Genomic DNA, 14,371 nt, shown 5'->3' with positions numbered 1-14,371 from the left:
GAGGAGGAGGAGGAGCTCCGGCGAACACTGGCGGGCGGCGATCCGTCGGCGGGCGGCGTCCTCCGTGGGGGGAACCTGCAAAAAACCAGTGGCCGGGCTTTCCGGCGCCGGCCTTCCGATGCCTAAGTCAGAGGGGGGCTTAATTTTGGAGAAGAGAGAGGGACTGTATTTCCAAGTCCGAAGCCTCCCTTGGGAGGAAGAAGCCTCCAGCCCCCCTTTTTAGAGGGAGAAGCCCCCCTTTTATAGGGAGAGTGGCAGGGTTACCTGTGATGTGACTGGGCGAATTAATGGGTTACCATCACGATTGGACGTGGGCGTGGAAGTAATGAGTTGCCGTGGATGGCCCGTTCCCATCATGGGAGATGGCGTGCAGCCAGAGTTTGCTTGAGGCGCGCAGTGCAGTACATTGAGGCGTTGACAGTCGTAGCAGAGTATGGTTCCTAATTAATATGTCGTGGCGTGGCCGGCAAGTAAAACATGGTGCAGTAAGGCTGCTGCAGGGCATGGCCGCAACATATAGACGACAAGGTCGGCCTTCTGAGATCAGCTCAGCCATTTGGTCTCGGCCTGCTGTGCTCGGCCTTCTGTGCTCAGCCTGCTGTGCTCGGCCTTCTGAGCTCGGCAGCCTTCTGGTTCGGCCTTCTGTGCTCGGCAACATGGATGAGCTCGGCAGCCTTCTGAGCTCGGCTTGCGTGAGCTCGGCAGCCTTCTGAGCTCGGCTTGCATGAGCTCGGTCTGCATGATGAGCTCAGGCTTGTTGTCAGATTTGGGTGCTTTAATTGTACATGTGGGGTGGTCTATTTTTCCCCCAACAGAAGGTTTCAATAATGACATTATTTTGTAACAATAGGAACCCACTAAAACTGTTTTTGACTGTTATAACGGTTATAATAATTATTGTCTGAAGTGATTGGAAATTATTTGATATTAGAATTCTGCCTGTTGGCATGATGAACAATGGTTTTATTGTGCAAATCATTATTTGCTTTTTTTTTAAAGAAAAAAAAAGAGTGATACAAATGTTGAAAGAAACCTGCAAATAGTTGCATGTAAAAAAAAAAAGAAATACTGTTTTATTTATGGAAACAGTATGAACAGTAGTTATTTCCATCAATAATGGTCAAATAATGATTATTACTTAAATATTCTATTACTTATATGCATATGACAAATGCACTCCTCTAAAACCATTAAAATAACCGTTATAAAGTTAAAATAGTCATTATTTAAAACCATGCTAAGGATTAATTAAGCTATATAAGCTTGTATGGAGCAGAATTATGTATGAACAGCGTAGCATGGACGATGATAATGCCACATGCATGGATAAATCTTTTGATGTTTCATTTTATGGACCATTACAATAACTTTTATAGAAAAAAACAAAATTTCGGATAAAATCTTCATCAGTAGTTGATTATGTGAAATCTGGGCATATATAAAATTTTGACCTAAGAATATGTTTGGGCCTGGGTGGTTTGATTCATTCTTGGGTCAGGTTGAGTTTCGGTTAGATACATTCGAGGCATTTATCCCTTAATGGTACTCAAGACACACATTGTTATACTACAATTGCTTCGATCCTTTTTCTTAAATTAGAAAGAGTGGAGGAGAGTTAATTTACTATATCAATATCAGCAATTTACCAACTGAACCAATTGACACCCATCTTCAGCTTATAGTTTTTCCAAGTGTAGCCTTTACATCAATAAAATGATTATCAAGTCCAGCTCCCTAAGAATAAGGTCAATGGGCAAAAAGCAATGGCAATATAGCAAGAAGAACATTGCATAATGGAAAAATCAATGGCTTCACTATAGATTGAGACATCGATCCAGATAATACTTCACCGATGTTTATTATGGATTAGATAAGAAAATAAGCCCCTTCATTTGAACATCATTTTCTTGCGAGAGCATGCATTGAAATCATAGTAATAGCTATCATGCAAACGGTAGCCATGAGAGCGAAGCCCGTGGAGACATGTACTAGGTCAAAGAACTTATCCGTGGCTTTTACTTCGGGATCATCTTGCACACCAGAATCTCTGGCTGATTTATCGCTATAACTCTTAAGATCGACCGTGATCCCGAATCCGGCTCCGACTCCCGTAGCAAATAGTGATGTAAAAACCTGTTCATCATCCATGCAAAGATTTAATCAGTCACCCATTTTTAATAGAACCATCCACGCTGCAGTTCTATGGGGTGAAAATAATGGTTATTTAGTGTTTGTTGTATGTGTAATTTTTTCATCCAAAATCCTGATTCTAAGATGCATTTAAATATAGGCTTCCACATTAAGATGGGCCCATAAAGCTTAAGTTGGATGTTAAGATAGAAGGACGAATGCATTGGGCCAGGTTCTATTTTAAAAAAAAAGGGCAAGTGCCTCAATGACTGATTTTAGCAGGCCTGCCGTGGGAAGTAGAGACTGGGTCCACCACGGCCCATCTCTTCCTATCTGGGCCTGTTCAACTCGTCTTCAATTTAAAACTGACTCAGCCTATGTATCATGACTTGTTTGAGTCACTCTAACAAAGAAAATATCTTATTTAAGAAAACAATGCAAAAATACGAGATATTTTCTGAACCTAAATAACACTTTCTATCTAGCCTTTCACTGATCCTATCTTTTTGCTTAGCAACCAAAAATTTTGAGTTCAATCTTTTAAAGGTAGGTAGATTCTCATCGTTAAAATCCAATGTCAAAGGTCTTAAATTTTCTCATAGAGAGCATAGATAGAAACTTGTACTAATCATGGTAGAACTAATGATAATTAAGGCAAATCTGAAGAAAATTTATGGAAAATATGTAAAGACTAAATGAAGGTAGGTTATACCAGATCAGTGAAGATGACTAATGGATGGAGATTGTTATTTCCCTTGCTTACGCTCGAAGCTGCAAATGGAATTTGCACGAGTGTGTATGCGCATCCAATCGTAGCCACCGAAAGAAGATATCTGAAGTTTAGGATTGAGAAAAATTATAAAAAGAAGAGAACACAAGACCAAGGGTGTTATCATGGCTAAGAAGCTGTTCATCCATGGACCTCAATGAAAATGGATCACCTAAAAACAATCTCTTACTTGTCATCAATGAATTTATTTGCATTTCAAAATAATAGAGAAAATGGCAATCAGGCACATTACCTGTATGCGTAAAAATTTTTGAAGGTATATTTAGTTTTGCTGCCATCATCGTCCGACAAGGTCACCTTATTGGTGGCAAGGACGATGAGGGAAACAAAGAGAAAAATGAACACAAAGAGCCTGCTGATTAGCACTGAAATTGCTCCAGCGGTCTTTGAGGACGCCATTTTAGAAAACTTGGGTATGATCTCTTTCTCCCTGTTGCTTTTATACTACACCCATGCAGGTGGATTTCTCAGAAAACTAATGACAGGCTGGTTATGAAAGTATATTTAGTTTCTCGTGGCATATAGCATTTTCTAAAGTTCTATGAGCATGGGTCGTAACGCTATTTGATAATTTCTTTCTGCATGGTTACTTTGTCTTGGATGGTTGGAGGATATGTATGGTTAGGTTTCATTTATATACTTAATGAAATTTGGCATCTCTTAACCAAAATCTTTGTATGAGTTCGCCAAGCATTTGTATGGTCTAGAGAGGCTTGCCTTGCTTTATCTATTTTTGGTTTCATCGCTTGTTATTTTGTCACCTTAATTTGTCTAAAGCTTCTTGTTATCTACGATGATTTCATAGAGTTGAAAATTATTTCTCTCTCCCTCTCTCCCTCATTATATCAATAATAATAATAATAACAATAAAATTAAAATAATAGAAAAAGAAGTAATAGTTATAAGAAAAGAGATATAGATTATGCTGGAACGAGAGCTAGAAAACAAGATCGGTAAAGGATTAAAAATAAAAAGGTAGTTGAAAACAAAGAGAGGTGAACCTCGAGAAAGAGCTCCCGAGGTGCCGCGGTTTGTAGATAAAATTTTCCAAGCGAACCAAGATTCAGATGCAAAGGAAACGATGAACTTTATGCATGTGTTCCCCTTGAAAGATATCAGCACTTCTGCAACTCCATAATTGCCTTAGAAACTAAGCGAGCAAGGACTTGGGATGTAGACAAGTGACAGGTGCTAAGAGCAAGATAACTATAAGATCACTCAAATTGGCTTTGCTTGAGATATCAAAAGCTTTCAACGTATTTATTTGATTAGAAATTCTAAAGTAATTATTTCGTTATTATTGAATCCAACAGAATGATGAGACAATGAATGAAGGCTGGTGGATCATTCCACGTCTGCTCAAAAGAAAGAAAAAAAAAATGGATTTGACGAGTCATACGAATTGATTGTACGTTCTATTTTCCAAGACTTGTGGGACGATCATATGTAAAGTTTCAGTTAAATGATAAAGGCTGCATGATATATAATTTTTTTTTTCGGATTTAAACCATTTTTAAGCACCAAGCATCATAAAGAATTAGTTTTGTATGTATTAAAATAACTTTCTTGCCTAACTAGTCATTCTGCCATTTTTAATCCCTTCACAGAAGAAAAAAATGGAGCAAAAGGATCTCTCAATCAAATGAGATTTTTCGCAGAAGAAAGATTGGAATGTTAGTAGTGGTTGTGCGTTCTGTTCTTGACTGCATCTTGTATCTTCCTCTTCTTCCTTTTGTCAGGGAGATTTTGAACACTTTAAAAGTCATCTTTAAAATCAAGGGACGCACAGAATCTTGCTTTCTTTATGGATAAATTGGAGGGGAAAAAGAATCAGATACGTTAAAAATAGATGAAATGTTCTAGAGTTAGAAGTTTGCTGAGCCTTTGGAATGAACCGAATGTATTTTTTGTTTCTTATTTTGCTCTATATAAGAATCTATGTGAGCATATGTTTAGCCCCACATCGGTTATGCACTGGATAGATCTTGGATACATATATAGAATTAAGAAACTCAAGTAATACCTTATGCTAACTTTTTTAGATTAGGTACTATATCGTTACAATTAGAATTAAAGCAGATCCAGCTCATAGCCTATATGGACTAAGAGACACTATAGAATTCGATTGAAATAGATTTGAACTCTTAGCGTATTGAGGATGCTAGAATTTAAACTGAAAGATATTACTTGAATTTCTTGGCCCTGTATAAGTACTTAAAATCTACCCAATGCATAATCGAAATGAGACTAAACATAGATTTGCATGAGTCATGATATTTTGCTTTCATCTTGTCCGTATTACTTTCATTTTTTTCTTTTCTTCTTTTATCCTCCATAATTTTATTTGGATTTTGTGTTTTCTGAAGTTTAATAATCTATTAAAAAAAATCAATGAGATCTTTTCAAGCAAAAACACAAAGAAATGAGGTTTAGCTCAAAGTTACAAAGAAACGAAAGCTAAATTTTAAAACTAAATGCCAAGATGGGGTCAGGAGCTGCTAAAATAGTAGTATAAAAGAACGATGATAAAAGGAGATAGTTAAATCAAAAGTGAAGACTGAATCAAGTCGAGGACCAATTTGTGAGATCCATTTATATCAACACTCAGATTGCATGGTGGCCATATTGCAGAAGCATCATTTTGAATTTAAATTGAACGCATAGAATAATAATTAAATCGCATCATTTATGCATGTGGAAAATTCAGGGGTAATCCAACCAACTTACAGCCATAGCATAAATCCTCAAGTCTTTCTTTTAACTTCAATGAAGCCCAGCCAGCAGGAGAAACAGTCAGCTCTAGGCCCTAGATTTTCTCTCCTTTCTCCCTATTTTGCAGTTGAATCCATTGTAAGTGCAGCCTTGATTTTGTTACAAAAATTTGACATTTAATATATTTTTTTGGTACAACGGCAGCTCACGGATGTGAATACGGTCAACAAAATTCGAAAACAACAAAACAAATAAAGAATCCGATACTATGTCACGCTTTCTCCAAACAATATCTTTAGAACGATGGGCCGCATAGGAAGCAACTCAGTCAATTATATAGTTTGCTTCTCTGTAGACGTGTGTGGCTTGATGGGCACTATACTTCTTCAGCAGTTCGTGGATGTCAAGTAACAGCCGCCTGTCCTCGCCTGCACGATCCCTCGGCTGCTTTGGATCCGATGACTTCCTCACACCTGAGCATGCTTGGACCAAACTAGTACTAGAATAGGCTCCGTCCTTCCCGGAGCTGGTTCTGTACGGAACATAATATATTATCAATGCCCTGACAAAGAAAAAATATGCGTACGTCCGTACTTGCGGTAGGCGTCCGTCCCTTCATTCTCTCTCGGGCGGCAACTAGCAGAGCCGTCTACGATCAAAAAATTGCAGATCAGTCCGTACATTTGCGTACAGTGGGGGCGGGCGCATAGATAGATTATGGATGCGGAAGTAAATCCAAATGTCATGTGTATCTGAGAATATTTTGTGGAATAATTGAGATCAAATGATCTAGTGGATACCATGTATTGCATGAGTAACATCTTGTTACCCTTCAACCAAATGATGATTCAGGTTGATTAACAACATGGTTAAATCCGATATCAAGTGCCTTAAAATTTTCTGAAATAAAGCAGAGGTAAGAACTTAAACTAATTGCGATAGAACTTGATAGTAATTAATAGAATCTGAAAAGATGCAAAGAAGTAAATGAAGGCCATACTGAGTCAGTGAAGATGACACTGCCCGGAAGATTATTTCCCTTGCATAAGTTATAAGCTGCAAATGCAATTTGCAGGATCGTGCATCACGATAGCCAAAGACATGCCCTCTGGCACGATGCCCTATGACACTACGATCTACGAACCGAAGTATGCAGAATTCTGTTCGACGTCCTTTTTCCCTGATGATTGGCCTCCTACATAATCAAATCAACATCAAAAATTATCCGAGGTATCCGACAACCCAAACCCCCCCTATCAGTCCACTAAAAGGTTCACCATCGTATAGTACTCTCCGACTACCCTCTAAGTCCCTTTAACCAAAAATTTCTCTAGATTAACTAGAGAGAGAAAATACCAAAAGAAAAAAATAGGAAAAGAAAGAAACTAGAGTATAAGATCTTGTTGGGCCTCTTTTTAGCCCCATATAAAATCAAGACTGACTATGAAAATAGGCTCATATAGGAAGATATATAAGACCAATTAGATGACAATGCCCAATTGTTTGAATCAATTAGTACAACGTAACTCAATTTATCTGATCACGAAACATAAATCCAATCAAGGTAATAGATCAGTGATTATTAATTATGGGTCCAATGGTCACTGACAACAGTCGGGTGCAGGACAGACAGAGTCGATAGGTAGTAACGTCCAACAATCCAGGTTAGTCTGCTCTAGCCAATCCAACCAGTCAAATCATGAAACAAAAATCAGATCATAGTACAAATAACACAATAGGGCTTTATGATGATAGAGTCAACGATACTCGGCGATGGTCGGGGTAAGATCGGCGCGATGGGTAGTCGCAGCAGCACTAGTCTAGGACCCTCTACTAGGGTCTATCCGAGTCTACAATGAGAACACTGGGACCCTCCTGCTAAGTCCATAGAACCAAATGAAGAGAGAGAAACAATGAAAGAGAAACCAAGATAGAGGGAGAGAAAGGAGAAGACTCTCTTCTTCTTCCTCCAAACAGCAGAGAGCCCAATCTCACCCTTTTTTTCTCGAATCAGGGGGGTGGCTGCCCAAGGTGATCGAGCTCCGACGATAGTGGCCTTCAGCCGCGGCACCACCGGCAACGATGATCGGCCAACACAAAGAAGGGAAGAAGCGGAAGAATATCATCAAATAACTGATCAAACTCGGCATAAATCATGGCTAACTCCCTAACTGGCAGCCACACGCTCTCATGGGTCATAGATGGCGGCGAAAACCGGCTGAATTCGGCGGCCAGTAGCGGCGGAACTCGGAAGAAAGTGTAGTCGAAACAGGGTACCATTGTTTTGGATGGATCTCGATGACTTGTCGGCTTAGTTCAACATGGCTATAACAACTTAAGACCTCACCCAAAATGGCTAGCTAAAATATATTATTTGGGTTCTTTGATCCTATATAAGTACTCATGATCTGCCCAGCGAATAACCGATGTGGGACTAAAGACACGCCCGTATAGGTCCTCACAATGGTAGCAGCTCTAAAACCAGAAAAAGAAGGAGAAGGGGGTAAAGAGCTCTCATCTCGGTCTGACGAAGATCCGACGAGGAATCAAGAAAGAGACTCGGAGAAAAAGACTTGGAATCGGCGGCCATTCTTGGGTTGTCATCGATGGAGCTAGGAGGAGGAGCCTTAAATAGAGATAGTCTCTGAGGTTTTTGGCCGGTCTTTAGGTTGTTTTAGGACTCTCGGAGTCTATCGGAGTCAGGGGAGGAAGAAGACTACCAATCGGAGTCTTCTCCTCCATCGCGTGCAATACGTACACTTTGGCTAATCAAGCCTGGCCTCTTCGCGCTGGCCCACAAGCCAACAAGTGAGGCTGGGTGCGCGAGATCGGGCTGGGCCTGGCCACTCTGGGGCCGGCCCATGAGCCTTAGAAGTTTTTTTTTGGGGGGGGTTGTTACACCTTCATACAAAATTGATTGGTTTGATGGCCACTACGTAATTGGTCAGCCATTCGGGATCCCAGCAGATATACAATCTGTCCAGGGTCTTGAAGATAATTTTTTCTTTAGCATAGTAAGCGAAGATGGCAGGCCCAGGCACCTCCCTGTTGCTTGATTGAATGCCTAAAATGCCAAAAAAGAAAGGATTTTCTTGCACTTCGAACCAAGATCAGTCTTAACGATCCCTGTTGCCTCTTTCCTTTTTATTTAATTATAGATTTGTGATGAAGAGTTATCCTTTCTCCAAATGCACCTGTCATTTTTTTTTTCAAATTCTGGGATGTGTTTCCTCAAATATTCAACATGGGTGATCCTCCATGGACTTGCCAGACTATTGTAGAGGATTCTCTCCTTCCTCTTTTTCTTTTAGGGAAACAGGAGGTGTAACAAAACACCCTGGAGAGAGATTCTCTGCCTCTTCTTATCCGCAACAATGGCATTGAGCAAGAAATAAAGCTTATGATCGAAATTACACATTTCATAACACACCAACAGTCTTCATTTGAACATCATTTCTTGTGGAGGGTACATATTGACGTGATAGTAGTCATGGCTGCCATGCACACGTTAGTTATTAGAAGGAAGCCGGTGGAGACGTGTCCCAAATCAAAAGATTTATCAACATCCGATGCTATCGAGGTATCCTGTGATCTTTTTTTTTCCTCAGTTCTTTATCAAAGTCACTCTTATTATCGACTGTAAATCCAAATCCTGCCCCAACAGCAGTGGCAAATAGCAGAGAAAAGGCCTGCATAACTTACACTTGTTATGATAGAATTATCAAAAGATAGTACAAAAAATGCAAAGAAAATTTCATGAAGAGGAGTCAATAATTTATTGGAGGTTATACCAAATCATTATAGAGGAAGAACTGTGAAATATTATAGACGAAGAACTTGCAGGAGCGTGCACACGCATCCGATCACAGCGGCTGAAAGAACATATCTAAATTTCGAGGTAAAATAAAATAAAACAAGAGTGAGGCACAATGCTAAGATCATGTCATAACAAAGTGAATTTGTTAGATCCAATGACCATAATTTGATAGGGAAAAGATACATGCCAAAGCAATTTGTCTTTCAAGTTCCCATTAATGACTTCAATTATCTTTCGAAAGAAAAAAACGTAGAAAAGAAAAAAAAGGTGGTGGGACCAAGTGGATAACCTATAAGCATAGTAATTTTTGAACCGAATTTGGATCTTGTTCCTTGCGGCGTTTGGGGTGGATCGGGGATGGTCGTGCTGTCGGTGGCCAGGATAATGAGGGAAACTAGAAGGAAAATGAACACAAAGAGCCTCAGAATTAAGATTGTGATCGCTGCAGCCTTGTTAGACGCCATTTTCGATTGCCTGATGAATTATTTCCATCATTCTATAGGTTTTATGATGCATTGATGCAGCAATAGTATATTGTTTTGGAAGTTATTTTGGTTTTCTTGACTTGGTTTGGCTCAATATATTTGTTCAAGTCTATGTGGTCAGTGATTGCTTGAATTGGTTCGCACTGTTGATTAGCAAGGCTTGGTACAAGCGATGAATTCAAAGAGTTGACAACAATGTAAGGGATAACTTTATTTATGTTTTAGAAAAAATATATGTTTATATACACCATGGTATCTAACTTGTCTCTAAGATGATTCGATGGATTTTAGAGTTACTTGGGTCTTCTGAGAGAATTGTTTTTTTTCTTTTTTTTCCCTATAGTAAGCCAAAACAGTAACTATATCTCAGCTGCCACTGGCTTAGAAAATAATCTAAACACAACATTAGCAATGTTGATCGAAAAGCTGCTCTCTAAACAACCCATCCGCTACCTGATTTCTCTCCTATACAAATCAGAAGCAAAACAAGTTGAAGATGAAAGCATTTTGATAATGTCACCAAGTGAAATCTTTTTGGCTCGATATTGAGATTATTACTGCCTTTTTGATAGCCTCAACCACTAAAAACATGTCACCTTCCAACTTATGCTGGTGGCCCGAAGCTTTTGCACACCTATTGTATTTGCTCAAGAAAAGTTCCAGAAGATGTTAATTGTAAAAAAGAAAATTATTTACGAAGAAAAACTAATACAATAGATGTTGAATGAATACCTTTAACCAGATGCAAGCAGTCTAACATTCAGCTCCATTGATGAGAAGATCACACCTACAAGTAATCTCTCCTAGCAAAAAAAACCATTAAAATTAACCTTAACCATCAAGGCCTTTGAGAGAGCTCATTTGAAGAATTGGACTAAGCGAAAGACTTTAAATGCAGTAGTTGCATCTTCGGGCTAGCTTTTGCTCGAGGCATCAAAAGTTCTGTGTGAAACTCTAAGATGTCACCTATTTTACTCACGGTTGAATTCGGGTATCAGTCATGAAACTAAATTGCATGATGAGCTCGCTAAATCAAAATTCTCTTTTATTTCTCATAGTTTATATATCTTCACAGTCTACTACGGAAACTACTTAAACTTTTACAAATCATATTTAAAAAAATATTCTTTATGTTATTGAAAGATGCTCAATTTATGGAGAAATTATTAGGTGATGGTAGATCTAGAATGAAATCATCCTCACTTTAAGGTGTAATTGTTAGGTAGCTCTGAGCACATAAATATCCGAGTCGCATAAATATCCCTCAAAATAAATGAATAAGTAAATATTAGCTCTGAGCAACTCCAGACCCGCTGGGACACGCCTCTGAAAAAGGAAGAAAAAGGACATTATGACAAGCAAGAAGAAGCAAGTCGACGACACAATAAGTACAAGTTAACAGGCTTCATAAAAAGACTCGAAACAAAAGCCGCTGAAGCTACAGCTAAACATTAAGAAATACTTCCATTCTTAAATCCAATGCCTCGAACGCGAAAAGAAAAAGAAAGATTAAAGATGAAAACTTTACTCAAATCAGAAGCCCCGAATCGAGAAATCAAGTTGTTTGGAGGGAGAAAACGGCGGCAACCTAAGCTTTGGCAAACCCTAAAATAAGAAGGTAGAGGAGGTATACGAGACTACGCTGTCGGTAGGAAAAAAAAAAAGAAGCTACGACTAAGCCCAAACACTGAAACGACGAGCTTTGTTTTGAGTTGATTTGAAGTTTTTTAACCAAACAGTGAAAGTGCACCACACATTCCATTAACGCGCGCGGGCACACACACTTGAAAGGAAACAAAATAAGCTACATCTCTAAAACCCCAACCCCTACACAGCATTGCCAGATTTCCGCTTGTTATTTGTAACGAGACAATAAACCATGTCCTTGGATGGATGTTCGGCCCGACACCTATATCTACATACAAAGATCAATTTCCATTCATTGGATTGCGAAAAGATTGCAGTACCGGTAATTCACATCTACCCTCAATTTTCAAACCCTAATCAAGAAAAATTATAATGTACACTAGATACACTGCTAACATGAAAAATCCGAGATGAAATGAGGAAGGTGATGATTTGAGATGAGCCGCATGATAAATGGTAGAATAAGGCCCACATAAATGAAAAATCTAATTGGCATGGTGCAATAGTGATGTGGTGCACCTTGTGTAAAATGTAATTTCTCACTAATTAGAGCTACAGACTAAAGCAACCTATAAATCATCAAACATAGTTTTCCTAGGTTTCTAACTAAATTAAACATCCTCTCCCACAAAAAAGAAGAGAGTATGACTTGTCCAAACCTAGCTCTGATATCCCTGACAAGCCATCCCAAAACGGACCTCTCATTGCCACGAACCACTTGCCGTCAGTGCCGGCTCGAGCCTTAGGTGACCGAGGCAGTCGCCTAAGGCCCCCGGCTCATGGAAGGGCCCCCGCCCGACTCGTGAAGAGTTTTTTTTTTTTTTTTTTGAGTCACATCCGAAAGCTGGCTGCAGGGTTGACGGGCGACGGCGGCCTGCTTCAGTCCCCATCTTCCCGACGAGGCGACGGGCGCGGGCCGACGGCTATGCCTATGCTGCTGCCTCTTGAGAGCCTGAGACAGACTACGAGCCTATGATCCGTTAGGGGCCTGAGACAGGCAGAGCGGGACGGGGCGCCGGGGTGTACGTCGTACCTTCCGTTCTCCTCTCAAAGCAGTTGGCAGAAGCCAGAAGCCGCAGAACCCTTCAAAGCAAAAAAAAAAACAGAGCGTACCTTCCGACTTCCGTTCTCCTCTCCGGCCTCAGTGCTTCTCCACTTCAGTTCTTCGGCAGTTCGGCCCTTCCCTAATCCCTAGTTTCCTTCTCTACCGGCAGCCGGGAGGCTCGACCGTCGACGGCTTGAGGCTCGACGCCTCGACCGCCCCTGCTTCGGACTCCGGAGTCCGGATCTCCTCTCCAGCTCTGCTCGCCGTCCTCGGCTCCTCCGGGCTCCGGGCCTCCGGCTCCTCGGCTCCGGGCCTCCGGCCTCCGGCTCCTCGGCTCCGGCCTCCGGCTCCTCCGACCTCCGGCCCTCCGGGCTCCGGCCTCGTCGGCTCCTCCCGACTCCCGTCCTCCACTCGGAGTGGAGCATCATTCGGCAGCTCGGCTATTCCCAAATCCCAAATCCCAAAGGGCAAAGGCAGCCAAAATCAAATCCCAGGCTTAGACTAAGGGTGAGTTTTAATATTTTATATTGACTAATCACTATTCACTATTCACTATTCACTAATTATTTCATGAAAGTATTTGTTGATTGTTGTTTTATTTTCTAATAGTTCTGTGAATCTGTGATGACCGAACAATTATATATAAATAGGGTTTCTTTCATATGCCATATTGTTGTTATTGGCTTATTGCATTTAATGTTATACAATAATGAAAAAAGTCAAGAGAATATATGGCTAACTGATTAATTTTTGGATCCAATTAATTTTGATTTATTCAAGTTAGAGACACTACAATTATTTTTTTTTGTCTAATTGTAGGTTGGTTGTGATTTCGGCGGTTCGGCCTCTTCTCAGTTCTCTCCGTCAAGTTCGGCACTATTCGACCTCTTCTCTCCGTCAAGTTCGGCACTACTTGTCGGGACCTGAGTTTGTTTTTTTTGACACAATCAAATTTTATCATTTTCAACTTTTTTATATCTTAATTTGTTTGTGGTGTTTTTTTAATTGTTTTATTTGATAATATTCTTTTTAGATGAAAATATCTAATAAAAAATATGAATGTGGGTATGAAAAACTCAAAAAGAAAAGAAAAATTGATAAACTCATTCAATCTCAAAAAGGAGCTCTAGATAGATTTGTTGTCACAAACAAAGAAAAAACCACATCAAATTCAACTCAAGAATTAACAACAGAGCATGCACCCGAAATAGAGTTAGAAAATGACATACAAAGAACGAAACAAAATAAAATTGACAACCAAATTCATAGTAGTATTCAAACATCTACTGAAACAATATCTAGTGAAGAGTACAATGAAGAATCGGATGGAGATAGGATAAATAAAAAAAAAAATTGTGAAACTAGTTCTATTCTTACAAATTTATATGATCCTGCTCAATGGAAAAATATTGATACAAAGTTGAGAGACTTAATAGTGGAAAAAGGTCCAATTAGAGATTATGATATTCATTTTCCTAAAGATGAAAACAATAGACACTTCTCTATAATACATTACATTCGTAAGTTATCTAATGGTGAAAAATATGATAGAAGGTGGTTAGTGTATTCGAAGGATTTGGATAGAGTATATTGTTTTTGTTGTAAATTATTTTATTCAAAGCCTAGCACAAGTCAATTAGTCAATGAAGAAACTAAAGATTGGAAAAATTTAGGTATCAAGCTCAAAAGTCATGAAATAACTAATGAACATATTACTAGCATGAATATGTGGATTGATTTAGAAG

General features: G+C 39.5%; 1 protein-coding gene across 1 annotated transcript; it reads right to left on the bottom strand.

The window, feature by feature from the left end:
• Positions 1-1,899: 1,899 nt before the first annotated feature.
• On the bottom strand, positions 1,900-3,619 carry LOC148703020 (CASP-like protein 4D1). Its single transcript, XM_088724362.2, has 3 exons — positions 3,153-3,619; positions 2,843-2,963; positions 1,900-2,133 (listed from the first exon to the last, which is right to left on the bottom strand). Exons 1-3 carry the CDS (start codon positions 3,317-3,319, stop codon positions 1,900-1,902), a joined length of 522 nt encoding a protein of 173 aa, XP_088580488.2. The 5' UTR covers positions 3,320-3,619.
• Positions 3,620-14,371: the final 10,752 nt, after the last annotated feature.

Source organism: Phoenix dactylifera, chromosome 7, assembly GCF_051530095.1.
Source record: "Phoenix dactylifera cultivar Ajwa chromosome 7, Ajwa_hap1_PhDact_Kaust_v1.1, whole genome shotgun sequence".
In the NCBI taxonomy this organism is placed as follows: Eukaryota; Viridiplantae; Streptophyta; class Magnoliopsida; order Arecales; family Arecaceae; genus Phoenix; species Phoenix dactylifera.
The sequence above is the reverse complement of the archived record's forward strand: the minus strand, read 5'-3'. Positions and strand labels throughout refer to the sequence as shown.